Source organism: Trachypithecus francoisi, unplaced genomic scaffold (assembly GCF_009764315.1).
Source record: "Trachypithecus francoisi isolate TF-2019V2 unplaced genomic scaffold, Tfra_2.0 Lachesis_group14, whole genome shotgun sequence".
Taxonomy (NCBI): Eukaryota; Metazoa; Chordata; class Mammalia; order Primates; family Cercopithecidae; genus Trachypithecus; species Trachypithecus francoisi.
In genome coordinates this window covers 61,650,891-61,665,852 of record NW_022681459.1, presented here as the reverse complement: position 1 = coordinate 61,665,852, position 14,962 = coordinate 61,650,891, and the positions used below count along the sequence as shown (strand labels likewise).

Below are 14,962 nucleotides of genomic sequence, written 5' to 3'. Positions count from 1 at the left end.
CCTGGGGTCTGCCTCCCTCCCAGGGTGTCACAAGGTCTTGTTGTTGTGGGTGCTGATGGCTGCTGGACAGATCGAGAAGGACCTGCTGCGCACCATGCCCAGCAACGCTTGCTTCGCCAGCATGGGCAGCATCGGGGTGCCCCGCCTGCGCAGGGTGCTCCGGGCCCTGGCCTGGCTCTACCCAGAGATCGGCTACTGCCAGGGCACTGGTATGGTGAGCACAGCCCCAGCAAGGGCAGTGACAGCCCCAGGGCCTCCTCCAGGACCCCTAACAAGGAATGGTCTCCCGCTCTGGGGCAGCAGCAGGGGAGGTAGGGGGCAGGGGAGTCCCCAAGGAGATCAGGGCAGCTGCACGCTATTCAAGCAGAGTGGCCCCCCGAAGGGTGTGAAACTGAGGCCGGCCAAGGAAAGCAGCCCGGGGAAGGCCTGTGTTCCAGCATGCGTGCCCCCCAAGAGGCTTTTGCTAATTGGTCTCCCTAGGGTAGGGGCACCTTTTCTAATTTTTACAAAGACCTGGGTAGAGGGCCCTTATCCCCATGCCCTGGCCAGGTGGCCGCCTGCCTCCTGCTGTTCCTGGAGGAGGAGGATACCTTCTGGATGATGTGCGCCATCATCGAGGACCTGCTCCCCGCCTCCTACTTCAGCACCACCCTGCTGGGCGTCCAGACTGACCAGCGGGTCCTGCGCCACCTCATTGTCCAGTACCTGCCTCGCCTGGACAAGCTGCTCCAGGAGCATGACATAGGTAAGGGGCCTCTGAGCCACTGGCTCCCATTCTGCAGCTTGGAGGCCTCAGGCGGATGGCCAAGTGGGGATGGGGCATAGCCCCCAACCCTGGTCTTTGTCACTCTTGTTCTCCGGTGTTCCCTGCCCCATCCCCTCCTTTGCTCTTGAGCAGAGAGGACCTCCCTCCAGTTCTGGGGAGGGAAGTTTCCTCCACCTCCTCCCCAGCAGCTTCGGCTCCTGTGTTTACAGAGCTGTCCCTGATCACACTGCACTGGTTCCTCACGGCCTTCGCCAGCGTGGTGGACATCAAGCTGCTCCTGCGCATCTGGGACCTGTTTTTCTATGAGGGCTCCCGGGTGCTGTTCCAACTCACACTGGGCATGCTGCACCTCAAGGTGCTCCAGGGCCCCACTTCAGGCTGAGGAGTAGGAGCCTGAGATGGGGGGCAGGGAGTGAGAGACCTCCCTGGGCCAGGCAAGAGACCAGTCCCCCGGCCCCTGACAACTGTGCCAAGGCAAACAGGTCCCTGAGGATGGGGGTTGGGGTCAGTTCAGTGCCAGGTCCCTGCAGTAACAACCTTCTCCCCGCATCCTGCTCTGACACGGCCCAGGAAGAAGAGCTGATCCAGTCAGAGAACTCAGCCTCCATCTTCAACACGCTATCGGATATCCCGTCGCAGATGGAGGACGCGGAGCTGCTTCTGGGGGTGGCCATGCGGCTGGCCGGCTCCCTCACCGACGTGGCTGTGGAGACTCAGCGCCGCAAGCACCTGGCCTATCTCATTGCAGACCAGGGTCAGCTCCTGGGGACTGGCACCCTCACCAACCTCTCTCAGGTGACCCAGGATGGGGGGGCCCCGACTTGGCCCACAGCATGTGGGGAATGGGTCACCCTGAAGTTCAGAGCAAGTGTGGGGGCTATGGCAAACAAACCAGCCCTTCCTGCTCTGCCCCCCAGCCTGGCCCAGTCACACCACAGCTGTGGGGTGACCCAGGCCCCCTCGGGCTTCGTGCGTCTCAGGTTCTGACCCTGGCACAGTTTGGGAGGAAGGCAGACCCAGCTCTGAACTGATGATCTGTTTTCAACTCTCAGAGCCAGCATCAGAGGCCATTTTAGATGAGAGAACATAAGCCGAGGGCTGGTGGGTTCTCTTCCGGGGGCCAGGACCGCCCTGACCCTCTCCTCATGGTGCAGGTTGTTCGCCGCAGGACCCAGCGGAGGAAGTCTACCATCACTGCTCTGCTCTTTGGTGAGAGCTCTGCGGGTGCCAGGCAGTGTGGGCATGGAACAGTCTGTCCTCACGCTCATGTGGACGTGGAGCTTCCTCCTCGGGGGCCTGGAGTGAGCCGTGGTCACCATTGCTCTCTGGGCCTCCTAGGGGAGGATGACCTGGAGGCACTCAAGGCCAAGAACATCAAGCAGACGGAACTGGTGGCTGACCTCCGGGAAGCCATCCTGCGTGTGGCGCGTCACTTCCAGTGCGCAGACCCCAAAAACTGCAGCGTGGTGAGTGACCAGCTCCCTGGGCTGGTACCAAACACGGCCCTAACTCCTCCAACCCCCTTGGTGGGCCTGTGTTCACTCTGGCAGGAGCTGACTCCAGACTACAGCATGGAGAGCCACCAGCGGGACCACGAGAACTACGTGGCATGTTCACGCGGCCACCGGCGCCGAGCCAAGGCCCTGCTGGACTTCGAGCGGCACGATGACGACGAGCTGGGCTTCCGCAAGAACGACATCATCACAGTGCGTGGGGGAGCTGGACTACAGGTCCTCAGGCTGGGGCGGGTTCCCCAGCCTCCCTCCACCAAGCCCCACTCCAACCCCTTTCCCTGCCAAGAGCTGCTCTTGTGTAGATGTAGGGGTCTTGGCCTGGCCTCGCTGCTGAGGCGTCTTATCAGGGGTGCAGGAGGCGCTGGCCCCAAGCACCCAGCTTTGGTTCCTGCTGTTTTTCCTCCTGTGCAGATCGTGTCTCAGAAGGACGAGCACTGCTGGGTGGGGGAGCTCAACGGCCTGCGAGGTGGGGGCCTTGGTCTGCTCTTGAGCCGGGAGAGGGAGGAGGGGGTGGGCACAGAAGACTTCAGTGACCCTGGCCACTGCAAGGCCGTTCTCCTCTCTACCCTGCCTGGCTTGAGGTCCCTGAAGCACCTGGGCCAGCTTCCCCCTGCCCTGCCTGCCTGAGCTTGTGGCTGCTCCTCACAGGGCCTATTTTTTCCACAGGCTGGTTTCCAGCCAAGTTTGTGGAAGTCCTGGATGAGCGCAGCAAAGAGGTGAGGGGGTGGGCGGGCTAGGCACGGCTGGCACCCTCTTAGCCAGGGCCTGTGTCCCCAGTGAGTTCTGGCCTGTTAACATGGCAGAGAGGACAGAGGAGGGCCACTGGCTGCAGGTGTCAGGCAGGGCTTTCTCAGACCCATCCCTCCCATCAGTATTCCATCGCGGGGGATGACTCAGTGACGGAGGGGGTCACAGACCTCGTGCGAGGGACCCTCTGCCCGGCCCTTAAGGCCCTGTTCGAACATGGACTGAAGAAGCCATCGCTGCTTGGGGGTGCCTGCCACCCCTGGCTGTTTATAGAGGAGGTAAGTCAGTGGCTGGCCCATGTCCCCCACCCTGCACCAGCCCTGCTGTGCCCCCCAGTACCCATCTTAGGCCCTTCCTGTCCCTGGGCCCCACGGAGAGGATGGGAAGAGCTGGCAGGGTGGTGACAGGTGCCCAGTTGGCCCCAAGGGCTTTGAACCAGCATCTTCCTGTCCCTACACTCACACCGTGTGCTGTTCCCACAGGCTGCAGGCCGGGAGGTCGAGAGAGATTTTGCCTCCGTGTATTCCCGCCTGGTGCTCTGTAAGACCTTCAGGTAACTGGGCCTGGGTTCCTCTGGTGGAGTCGCCTGCAGTGGGAGGGCGGGGTTTGACCCAGCCCCGGCACCCCAGGAGCTTTGGTGCCCCCTCAGGTTGGACGAAGATGGCAAGGTCCTGACCCCAGAGGAGCTGCTCTACCGGGTAAGGGGCCTCCTCTGCCAGACCCTATAGACTTCTCGAGGTTAGCCCGTGGGGGAGCCTGAGTGACAGCAGACGGTGCCGTCCCCAGGCTGTGCAGTCTGTGAACGTGAGCCACGATGCAGTGCACGCACAAATGGATGTGAAGCTCCGCTCACTGATCTGCGTGGGGCTCAAGTGAGTGTGGAAAAGGGGTTGGAGGAGAACCCTGGAGTAGGGGGGACCCAGCCCAGCATCAGGAGGGTCCTTACAGGGGACCCTAAAGGACAAAGAACCTCAGGGGCTCAGGTCCTTCCCTGAAGAGGGTGGTCTGGGAGCTGCTGAGGGACAGGCTGGAGGCCTCTACCGTGGCTGCAGCCAGAAGCGCCCGGAGCCGCCCCTGCTCCCCACTCCTGGCCATGTCCCCAGTGAGCAGGTGCTGCACCTGTGGCTGGAGGTGCTCTGCTCCAGCCTGCCCACCGTGGAGAAGTGGTACCAGCCCTGGTCCTTCCTGCGCAGCCCGGGCTGGGTCCAGATCAAGTGTGAGCTCCGGTGAGGACCTTACTGGGCTCAGGGAATGGAGGTGGGGCAGGAAGGGCTGGCTGGGGGTGACAAGAGCCTCACCAACCCCCTCCTCACCTCTAGAGTCCTCTGCTGCTTTGCCTTCAGCCTCTCCCAGGACTGGGAACTCCCTGCGAAGAGAGAGGTGGGTGGTGTGGGCCTCGTAAGGCCTGTGCTGATGGAGCTGCCCAAACCGTTCACAGGGTGGCTGAGGTGGGGACACAAGAGTGCTGGTGTCAGTGGTTAGGAACCAGCCCAGCCACACCCAAGGCCTGTGAGGTGAGGGGCTGCCCTGTTTGCAGGTGCAGCAGCCCCTGAAGGAGGGCGTCCGGGACATGCTGGTGAAGCACCATCTCTTCAGCTGGGATGTGGATGGGTGACCCCTCCTCCCCAGCCTCGGGCCTGGGTCTGAGGTGGCCCAGGACCCCAAGCTGCAGAGCCCAGGGAAAAGCAGCTCCAGAGCCCTGGCCTGGGCCCCGGGATATCAGGCTGCCCCACTCCAGGTGGTGGCAGCAGAGGGTGCCCTGCCCTACCAGGGTCCTTAGAGATGCTCTGGGCCAAACCACAGTTTGTACCAAAAGCCTTGTGAGGTGGTGGGGAGCCATGTCTGTGCCAGTCTTTGCTCAGGAAGAGGGAAGGGGATGGGGGTGACTAATAAGCTCCTATCCTCCTTGGTTTATAAATAAACTGTCTTTGAGAACGTACCTCCTGTCTTCTGTACAGCCAGGGCTGCAGAGCTGTCATGTCCAAGGCTCTGCCTGGCCCCTCAGATGCTAGGACACAACAGGCCCAGGACCCCCAGCTATGCCACCCACCCCTTCCATGGACTGAGTAAGATGCACTAACAGGCCTGTGTTTTTGTTTTTATTTTAAAAAGTTCACACACCTTCCCCATCTTTATCCCAGCACTGGTTTTGGTGACTCCACCCCTACTCCCCTATGAGTCTGAGTCAGGCCAGAGTGTGAAGCCAGTGGCCCCAGGGCAGGAGACAGCCACAACCTCATGGCCATCTCTCAGCCCCACAGCAGGGTGAAGCTGGGCCCAATTCCCTCCTGTCCTAGGGTCACGCTGGCTGCAGTGAGGCGGCGGGGATGGAATGTGAGTGGGTGGAGAGCTCCTGGCAGGAAGGCCAGGTAGCACCTCTGCCCTCGTGGCACTGATAAGGAACCAGGAAGCAGGGCAGGTGGGGCACAGGCCGTGGCAGGGTGTCTACATGTCAATCACACGTGATGGGTGGGCCTGGGTAGCTGCATGCCAGACTGGGCACCAGACGGTGGCACATAGCTCAAGGGTAACCTTGCATCCAGTCCCTTCTGTGAGAGTAGGATGGGAGGGAGTTGCACCCATCTCCTGTCCCCCCCCAAAAATATATGTCTATATGTATGTCGATATATAATATAGAGGTATATACACCTGTACAGAAAATTGTTGCCACCAACCACTAAATGGTTACACTACACCAAGACACTAAAATGGCAGGGAGCCTCATCCCAGGAAGCCCTGGGGGTGGCAGACACGGGGACGAGGGGGTAGAAGCCCAGGCTAACTTATCCCTTCACAGCAAAGCAGGGAGCGAAAAGGAGATTCACCCCCTGACATGTCTCAGCCCTGGGTCAGAAGAGAAGCCTCCTGGCTGGGCTTTGGCTGGGCTTCACCTGCCTTAGCCAAACTGTAGCCAGACAGTGCCCCTGACCTCAAAAAAGGAGGTCAAGCTGAAATGGCCCTGGCCCTGACTGGGTGTCCAAAACCCCAGCGTGAGAGCCAGGGCTGCTTCTTGACAGCTGCTCTCCTCTGCCCTGGGTGGGCCCGAACCAGGAGTAGGGGCTTCTCTGTTCTAGCCTCCCAGGGAAGGGAAAAAGCAGGGGCTGTGATTGTCAAGACTCACAACCATGTGGAGAGGCCGAATCACGCAGGAGAGCCACGCACCGGAGTACCCTGGCTCCCAGCCCCTTCCCCACCCCCAGTCTCGAGCCAGAGAGCTACAAGCAGGAATCCCAGTGCAGCTGCAAATCATGGCCATCAAGGAAGTCTGTGGAGAAGAGGCTGGGGGCTGTGGTGCTGAGGGGGGCCAGGCTCAGCACAGGACCACCTGACGACAGCTCCAGCCAGTCCATGCTGTCCAGGTGGCCATCAGCCAGGTCCAGGCCCATGGTGCTGCTGGGCTCAGGAGCAAAGTGCAATTCCGAGGTGTCCATGGGTGACGGGGGGTGGTCCAGGATGGCAGTGCTGCTCAGCATCTGGCTATGGAGGTCGTCAATGAGGGAAAGGGGCTCTGGCCCCTCATGCCCACTGGTCAGCAGGGGCAGCCCCGTGCTGCTCTCCAGGAAGTCCTCCAGGCGCCCAGGGAGGGAGGGTGAGCCCGGCGGAGGTGGGGCAGCCTGGGGGAGCTCAGCAGAGGGTGATGGCTGTGCTGCCAGGGGGGACCCACAGGCTGTCTTCGGGGATGGCTTCTCCTTCCCTGGCAGGGATGGCGGCTCCTTGAAATCTGCTGAAATTTCTGCCAATCAAGACAATAAGTGGATATCAGAAACCAAGCCTGTATATCTACATGCGAAAGAATGAAGGTGGACCCTAACCTCACACAATTTACAAAAATAAAACGGATCAAAGACTTAAATGTAAGAGCTAACACTATAAAACTCTTAATATTTCCTAAATCATGTATTTGATAAAGAAGTGATATCCAGAATACACAGAGAACTTCTAAAACTCAACAACAAAAAAACCAAACTTGACTCAAGAATGGGTAAAGGATTTGAACAGACATTTCTCCAATTACATACAAATGGCACATGAAAAGCAGCACATGAAAAGAGCTCAATATCACTAGTCATAGAGGGAGACCACAGTGAGATACATCTCAAACCCACTGGAGTAGCTACTGTAAAATTAAATTTTTAAAGAAAGTGCTGGTGAGGATACAGAGAAACTGGAGCCCTTGTGCCCTGTGATAGAAATGCAAAATGGTGCAACTGCTATGCAGAACAGTACGGAGGTTCCTCCAACACTTAAAAATAGAATTACTGGCCAGGTGCGGTGGCTCACGCCTGTAATCCCAGCACTTTGGGAGGCTGAGGTGGGCAGATCACAAGATCGGGAGTTCGACACCAGCCTGGCCAACGTGGTGACACCCCATCTCTACTAAAAGTACAAAAACTAGCCAAGTGTGGTGGCAGGCGCCTGTAATCCCAGCTACTCGGGAAGCTAACACAGGAGAATCGCTTGAAACCAGAAAGCGGAGGTTGCAGTGGGCCGAGATCATGCCACTGCACTCCAGCCTGGGCAACAAAAGCAAAACTCCATCTCCAAAAAAAAAAAAGAATTATCATATGATCTAGCAATTCCACTGCAGGGCATATACCCAAAAGAATTGGAAGCAGGGTCGCAGATGTTTGTACACAGGTGTTGAGAAGAGCATCATTCACAACAGTAAAATGTCACACCTGTCATGCCAGCACTTTGGGAGGCCGGGACAGGAGGATTGGCTTCAAGCCAGAAGTTTGAGCTCAGCCTGGGCAACAATGCAGACCCCGTCTTTACCAAAAAAACAAAACCAAAAAAAGGTAAATTTTAGGTGTATTTACCACATTTTTTTTTTTTTTTTTTTTTGAGACTGAGTCTCACCGTTGCCCAGGCTATAGTGCAGTGTGGCAATCTTGGCCCACTGTAACCTCCACCTCCTGGTTTCAAGCAATTCTCCTGCCTCAGCCTCCTGAGATTACAGGCATGTGCCACCACGTCTGGCTAATATTTTTGTATTTTTAGTATAGATGGGGTTTCACCATGTTGATCAGGCTGGTCTCGAACTCCTGACCTCATGATCCACCTGCCTTGGCCTCCCAAGTAGCTGGGACTACAGGCATTATTTACCACAATTTTTTTTTTTTTTCAGACAGAGTCTCGCTCTGTCGCCCAGTCTGGAGTACAGTGGTGCGATTTTGACTCACTGCAAGCTCCGCCTCCCGGGTTCACGCCATTCTCCTGCCTCAGCCTCCCGAGTAGCTGGGACTACAGGCGCCCGCCACCACGCCTGGCTAATTTTTTTGTATTTTTTAGTAGGAATGGGGTTTCACCATGTTAGCCAGCATGGTCTCGATCTCGTGACATTGATCCACCTGCCTCGGCCTCCCAAAGTGCTGGGATTACAGGTGTGAGCCACTGCGCCCGGTCAATTTACCACAAGTTTTAAAAAATTTTAAAAAATGTGCAAAGGACTCAGCCATTCTCCAAAAGAAGATACACGAATGGTCAGGCAGCACATGAAAAGGTGCTCCACATCACTAAATTACAGAAATGCAAACTAAGGTACCACTTCACACCCATTAGGGTGGCTTTTATCAAAAAATTGAAAATAAGGAGTGCTGGTGAGGAGGTGAAGAAACTGGAACCCTTGTGCGTTGCTAGTGTGAATGTAAAATGCTACAGCTGCAGTAGAAACAGTTTAGTGATTCCTCAGAAAGTTAAACACAGAAGTTACCATATGAGGCTGGGTGTGGTGGCTCATGCCTGTAACCCTATCACTTTGGGAGGCCGAGGCGGATATACTGCCTGAGCTCAGGAGTTCAAAACCAGCCTAGGCAACACAGTGAAACCCTGCATCTACTAAAAAATACAAAAAAATTGGCCGGGTGTGGAGGCGGACGCCAGCTACTCGAGAGGCTGAGGCAGGAGAATTGCTTGAATCCAAGAGGCAGAGGTTGCAGTGAGTCAAGATCCCACTACTGCACTCCAACCTGGGCAACAGAGTCAGACTACCACATGATCCGGCAATTCTAGCCCTAGGTTTATGCCCAGAACTGAAAGCAGGGACTCAAGACAGACACTTGCACACCCACATTCACAACATCCAAAGGGAGGAAACAAGCCAGGTGTCCGGCCACAGATGAATGAAGAAAATGTGGTGTATCCACACCAGGGGTACAACTCAGCCTTTAAAAAGAGTGAAATTCTGACACATGCTGCAACACAGATGGACCTTGAGGACATTATGCTGAGTGAAATACGCCAGACACAGGACAAACTGATTCCACTTCTGTGAGGTCCCTACAATAGGCAAATCCATAGAGAAAGTGGGATGGGGGCTGCCAAGGGCTGCAGTTGGGGAGAATGGGGAGTTAACTGTCTAATGGGTAGTTTCCCTATGGGGTGATGTAGAAGTTCTAGAGTCGGCCGGGCGCGGTGGCTCAAGCCTGTAATCCCAGCACTTTGGGAAGCCGAGACGGGCGGATCACGAGGCCCGAGCAGTGAGCAGAAGGAAGACTGAGGCAGGAGAATGGCGTAAACCCGGGAGATGGAGCTTGCAGTGAACCAAGATTGCGCCACTGGACTCCAGGCTGGGTGACAGAGCGAGACTCCGTCTCAAAAAAAAAAAAAGTTCTAGAGTAGGTAAGGGTGATAGCTGCACAACACTGAATGGACCTAATACCTCTGAATTGTACATTTAAAAAATGGTTAGAATGGCAAATTTTATTATTTCACCACAACTAAAAAAAAGAATTATGCAAAAACCGGGCCTGCTCCCCAACCCTGTGGGCTCCGGCCGCCCCTGGCCCAGCAGAATGCATTCTTTGCCCTACAGCTGCTCTCACAGGCAAGCAGGTTGCTCACCTCCAGCTGCCACCACCTGCCCAGACCTCTCTCCTCAAACACCTGCTTCTGGCATCACTGCCACCTCTTGGGCCACTTCTCAGTGTCCCTTTGGGGGCAGGCGGCACCCACACCCACCACTCTCCTTTTCTCTGCCATCTCTTAGAAGTTAGAGTTCAAAGCCTGTTCCCTTTTCCTTCTTGAACAATCTCTGGGGTAGCACCACCTTCCCTTGGAAACTCCTGAAGCTCATGCCAAGGCCTCTTTCCTGAGTGCCCAGCCCAGTCGTCCCCAAAGCAGGTCCCATACCTGCCGCCTCAGTGCCACCTGCACTGGTGAGAGATGCACCTCAGGCCCCAGGGACCTGGGGATTCTCCCTAAGGCTTGAGAATTGCTGACTTCACAGGAACACCAGTGACTGAGCTCGTCTTAAATTGAAATAAAATTCACACAACATCAAATCCACTCTGGTAGAGCTGTGGTTCCAGGCTGAGCTCCCGCTTTTCCTGTACCCCTCAGCCACTCCTCCTCCTCCAGAAGCCACTGAGACACTTGGAGAGAAGTCCGTGCTCGCCGACCAGCGTCGGCACCACACGCCCAGCCTTCTTGCCTGCTGCCGCCAGTAAGCTCCTTCCCAGGGCCATCTCGGGGTCCTCTGGGATCTTCCACTCCCAGCTGGGTCCCTCACACAGATGCATGCTGTCTCCCATCCAGCATCTGCCCTACTCTCTTCCTCCCCTCTGCAGAGGAACCTCCCAGAGAGCTCTCCATGGCCACCCCCAACCCTGCTCTTAGGCCTCTCACGGACTTCCTGTTGTGCCCATGACGCCTGCTTCCGTGTCCAGACCTCGGTCCTCAGCTCCCTTGGCCACAGCTGGCTTCCAGGACACCACACCCTGCCACTGCTTGTCCTCTCGACCCCCAAGGCTGGGCTCAGCCCCGACCTCTGCTCCCCCACCTCACGCCCTGGGCAGCCTCCCAGCTCCAACTGCCAATCTAGATGTGACAACACCCCAACTCCTACATTGCAGCCCAGACCTCTCTTACAAATGCCACTCGATGTCAACTGTCCCTGTAAACCCTCCACTCATGACACACCCCATCAGCAACTGCACAATGTGGTCCCACACGTGCCCCCTCCCCAGCTCACCCCATCAATGGCCACTCCACCCTGGCCCTTCAGGCCACAGCCCTTGAAGTCATCCTTGGCTGTTCCTTCCCTCTCTCCACACCTCATCCATAAAGACACCAACCTGGCTCTCTCCAAATGGGGCTGACTCTAGCTGTTACTCCACCTGCCACTGCTGCCTGCTGGGCCACAGCCCTGCTCTCCCACCACCCCCAACCTGGGGCTCCCTGCTTCTGCCGTTGCACGGCTGCTATCGCTACAGCAGCTGGAAGGTTCCTGGGTCCTGCATCAGACCAGGCCACTCTACCCAACGCTGTGCGATGGCTTCCCACACGATGGAGCCAAAGCCACCCTGCCCTGATGCCCAGGAGGCCACGCATGATCTGGCCACAAAGCCCTTCTTTCCCTTTCCTCAACTCCACTCCGACTCGCCAGGCACTCCCGAGGCCGCACAGATGCACGCAGCTGCTCCCGCTCAGAGGAGCCATCCCGGCCCTTCCCCACCAGGCTCCCCAGACCTCTGCCTCCCCTCCGCCTCCGAAGGCTCCTCTCGGATCTTCCATATGATCTGCTTATTTCTTCTACTTGTTTTCCACCTCCCCAGGCTGCAGTGTGAGCTCCACAAGGGCAAACGTCTCTTCTGTTCATTGGCAGGTGAGGGCCTGGGGGCAGTGCTCCCTGCTGAAGGACTACACCTTCCCTGGTCCTCTCATCCAGGCCCTGGAGACAGGAGGGCTCACAGCCACCACTGCACCCACAGTGCTTGCCCAAGACTGGTCACGCGTGGAAGCATTCAATAAAAACAAACCAACCCAGGGCTAGAGACACCTATGAACAGAGAAGGCTGTCAGGAGGCAGCAGGGGACCTGGGGTTACCTCCGCTCTGAATGAGAATGTCAAACAGGTCGTCCATCTGCTGGCTTGAGGAACCATTTTCCTGCGGGACAAAGGAAAAAAAAAAAAAGTGAAACTCTTGAATGGGGGCTCCCAGCATGAACTACGAATGAGGCTCCTCCCTCCACCCAGAATAAGCAGCCAGATCCACAGCACCCACAGGCGTGCCCGGACTCCTGGTGCCTATCCCCCCACGGCCCACTCCCCAAGGCCTCTCTGAGCCTGAAGCTGGGCTTCACCTGCCCCCTATTCCTGCAGCTGGGGCTGTAGGAACCTCAGCCCAGCAGCCTAGGGCAGCCGCCCGCAATGGCCAGGCCCAGCCCGCCTTCCTCACCTGCTGTTTGGGCTGCTGGCTCATGGCTTCCTCATAGCCAGGTGGTTCCTTCTTCAGCAGAGACGTGGGGGTCCCAAAGAGGGGCTGCAGTGGGTGCTCTAGGTCCATCTGGGCAGAGGCGGCAGGCACTGGAGAGCCAGGCTGGGATGAGGGCTGGACAGGAGAGCAGGGAGAGGACCAGTGGCCAGGGGGCTGGGGGTGCAGACCTGCCTTGTAGGGGTGAGAGGTGGGGATAGGGCCAGGGCCTCTCACACTCCAGGAGGGCAGATGGGGGGCACTGGCTTTTAGGGAGCTTTTGTGAAAGCCACTAGGTAAGAAGGAATACAGGATGGGGGACCCTCAACCCGGGGTGCCTGGCCTCTTGAGGTTTGGGAGAGGTCTCTGGGCTGGGCTGGTCACCCCCTGAGATTTCTGCAGCTTCTTTCTCTGCTTGGGTCTGCTCAGGGACCCCCATCTCCTATCCTGAGGTACCTGTTCCTGTCACTGTCTCCTCCACCCCCAAGTTCTGCAGGACCACAAGGCTACATAAAGCCTTAGGGCAGCCTCACCTGTGGCCTAGGCTGAGAGGTCTGCTGGGGGAGCTTTCTGCTGCTGACACCTCGGTGGGGACAGCTGGCCTCTCTGAGGGGAGGACCCTGAGCCGGATCCTGGTCAGAGGACCCCACAGCCTCTCCCCAGGGCAGGCTACCTCTGACCTTCACTGGCCACTCCCCACAGAGCAGCACTAGGGCAGGCCCAGCCTGGTGTGGGCTGCTCAGGAGTCCTCTGCTGAGGCGTAAAAATGTTCTAGTCTCAACACCGAGAGAGGTGGAGAGCTGGCCAATGGTTCCGCCCTAGGCTAGGGGGTCTCAGGCAAGTCCCTTAACTTTCCTAAGTCTCAGTGCTCCCTGTGGTGAGATGGGGATAACGACCTCTCATTTCAGAGGGTTGAAAGGAAGATTAAATGAAGCAAACACAAAATGCCCAGCACGAGGGGACCCCTGGGGCCCACGAGGGCTGTAGCGAGACGCTCTTCCCACCCTCCTCTGGGCCCTGCCCGGTTCCTCCCATACCCAGGTACCTGCTGGGGGCTTCCACTGGACAGGCCAGGGCTGTCTGCATTCTTATTGGTCACGGTGAGGACAAGGTGGGTCCCTGTGGAGTCAGTGATGAGGGTGGGAGGTGCAACCCCCTTGATGAGGCCAGGGCCCTGAGGACCCAGAAGCAGCTGGGGGGCGGGGACCGGCTCGGGCTCAGGCTGCACAGCTTCCTGCTTCACCACCACAGACGGGGGCCCCGGGGCCGCAGCACAAGGGTCTACATGGTTGGTGGTTGGGGCCGCCAGGCTGGGGCTGAATGGGTGAGCAGGGCCCAAGGGCTGTCGGCTCAGTTGGCAGCTGGAGAAGCTGTTCTCCTGCTTCACTGGGGTGCCGAGAGGGGCAGGGGTGGGGACAGGGGTTGGGGCGGGCTGCTGGGCTCGCTTTTCCTGCTCCAGCTGCAGCCTGAGCCGCTCCACCAGCTGCTGCTTCTGCCGGAGCATGCGCGTCAGCTCCTCGATCTGCTTGTCTTTCTCCTGCAGCATCTGGTCCTTGTCGCGCCCCTCTAGCTCTGCCCGCCCCCCAGGGCTCAGGCAACAGGACCCGGCCCGGGGGCCCTCCTCCTTCACGAGGATCTGCAGTGGCGAGGCCTGCAGGGTCAGCTGCGTCAGGGGAGACGTCACCATCTCACCAAAGGTGTCCCCGGGGGTGGAGTTTTCATCGCCGGTGCTGAGCAGTGAGCGCTCTGAGGGCGTAGGAGACACAGGCGGTGTGGAGCCCGTGCTGCCAAATTTCACCACTCCATTGCTGGTCACCGTGGCCACCACCACCTCAGTTGGGGCCAGGCCTGCTGCCACCAGAGCTGGCCCTGTGCTCAGCCGGGCCGCCGGGAAGGCTACCACCACCTCGCCAGCCTTGTGCAGGATAGAGGTGGTGGCAGGGGCCTTGGGGGCTCCTGGGACAGGGCCGATTTGGTCTTGGTAGGCTCGAAGACGCTCAATCAGCTCAGTTTTGGTGCCTGAGACGGGCAGTGATCGCAACTTCAGCTCCTGCTTCAGCTCTGCCACCTGCAAGGCAGTCAAGAGTCAGGGAGGCCAGGGGCAGCTGGACACAGGGCACTGGGTCCAGGCAGAAGGGCAGTCTGACACAAGCGCACTTCAGATGCATCAACTGCCCTAACCCTCCAGCAGCCTAGAGGGCGCAATGCCCCCCACCACCTGAGCCAACAGCATCCTCCCTTTCATTGTTCTCACTCTAGCAGGGACCTGGTTACAATGCTCCCCACCTATGCAGGCAGCGAGGGCTGGCACATGGTGCCCACAGCTGTCCCCAGCCCCCAGCATGGTGCTTGGGCTCAATAAATCTTGAATGGAACAGACTTAGTTTTGCAGAAGAGAAAACCGAGCTCATGAAAGTAGGGCCCAGCCTAGTTCAGAGAACAAGTTCTCAAGGGAGAGCTTGGTCCAGTCAATCTTCTGATGGGGCAGAGAAAACACACAAGGCACTGGGCATGACCCACTCCTCTCCAAGGCCCTAGGACGGAAGCCAAGTCTGTGACCCTGATCACAGGCCACTCTCTTCCCAGGCAGGCACTGCATCTGAACAGCACCCTGAGCTCCGCATTCACCGGCAAAGGGGAAAATGCAAGCAGGGTTGCTACTGGACAGCCCGGTCTACACTGACCAGGTCTGCGACTGTGGACAAGCTTCTCCTCCTGTCAGTGCCTCAGCTTGACCATCC

At 58.0% G+C, this 14,962-nt stretch overlaps 2 protein-coding genes across 14 annotated transcripts in view; one reads left to right on the top strand and one right to left on the bottom strand.

Annotated features, from left to right (window-relative positions):
• Window positions 1–4,966, top strand: part of SGSM3 (small G protein signaling modulator 3) — a 36,778-nt gene extending 31,812 nt beyond the window's left edge. For 3 of the 9 annotated variants that reach the window (XM_033233853.1, XM_033233859.1, XM_033233854.1), the window contains 15 exons: window positions 71–214; window positions 550–745; window positions 976–1,121; window positions 1,337–1,561; window positions 1,921–2,232; window positions 2,317–2,472; window positions 2,692–2,746; window positions 2,947–2,996; window positions 3,153–3,305; window positions 3,510–3,580; window positions 3,677–3,725; window positions 3,814–3,899; window positions 4,131–4,253; window positions 4,347–4,407; window positions 4,565–4,966. In XM_033233853.1, the coding sequence (XP_033089744.1) occupies window positions 71–214; window positions 550–745; window positions 976–1,121; window positions 1,337–1,561; window positions 1,921–2,232; window positions 2,317–2,472; window positions 2,692–2,746; window positions 2,947–2,996; window positions 3,153–3,305; window positions 3,510–3,580; window positions 3,677–3,725; window positions 3,814–3,899; window positions 4,131–4,253; window positions 4,347–4,407; window positions 4,565–4,642 (1,905 nt within the window). In that variant the 3' untranslated portion in view covers window positions 4,643–4,966. Of the gene's footprint in view, window positions 1–70; window positions 215–549; window positions 746–975; window positions 1,122–1,336; window positions 1,562–1,920; window positions 2,497–2,691; window positions 2,747–2,946; window positions 2,997–3,152; window positions 3,306–3,509; window positions 3,581–3,656; window positions 3,726–3,813; window positions 3,900–4,130; window positions 4,254–4,346; window positions 4,408–4,564 lie in introns of all 9 variants that reach the window. The other 6 variants (XM_033233861.1, XM_033233860.1, XM_033233857.1 and 3 more) reach the window with 5 other exon arrangements.
• Window positions 4,967–5,111: 145 nt separating this feature from the next.
• MRTFA (myocardin related transcription factor A) overlaps window positions 5,112–14,962 on the bottom strand; it is a 215,522-nt gene continuing 205,671 nt past the window's right edge. For 4 of the 5 annotated variants that reach the window (XM_033233849.1, XM_033233850.1, XM_033233848.1 and 1 more), the window contains 4 exons: window positions 13,267–14,289; window positions 12,207–12,359; window positions 11,855–11,915; window positions 5,112–6,760 (listed from right to left, as the gene is read on the bottom strand). In XM_033233849.1, coding sequence (XP_033089740.1) covers window positions 6,243–6,760; window positions 11,855–11,915; window positions 12,207–12,359; window positions 13,267–14,289 — 1,755 coding nt within the window. In that variant the 3' untranslated portion in view covers window positions 5,112–6,242. Of the gene's footprint in view, window positions 6,761–11,844; window positions 11,916–12,206; window positions 12,360–13,266; window positions 14,290–14,962 lie in introns of all 5 variants that reach the window. The other variant, XM_033233852.1, reaches the window with a different exon arrangement.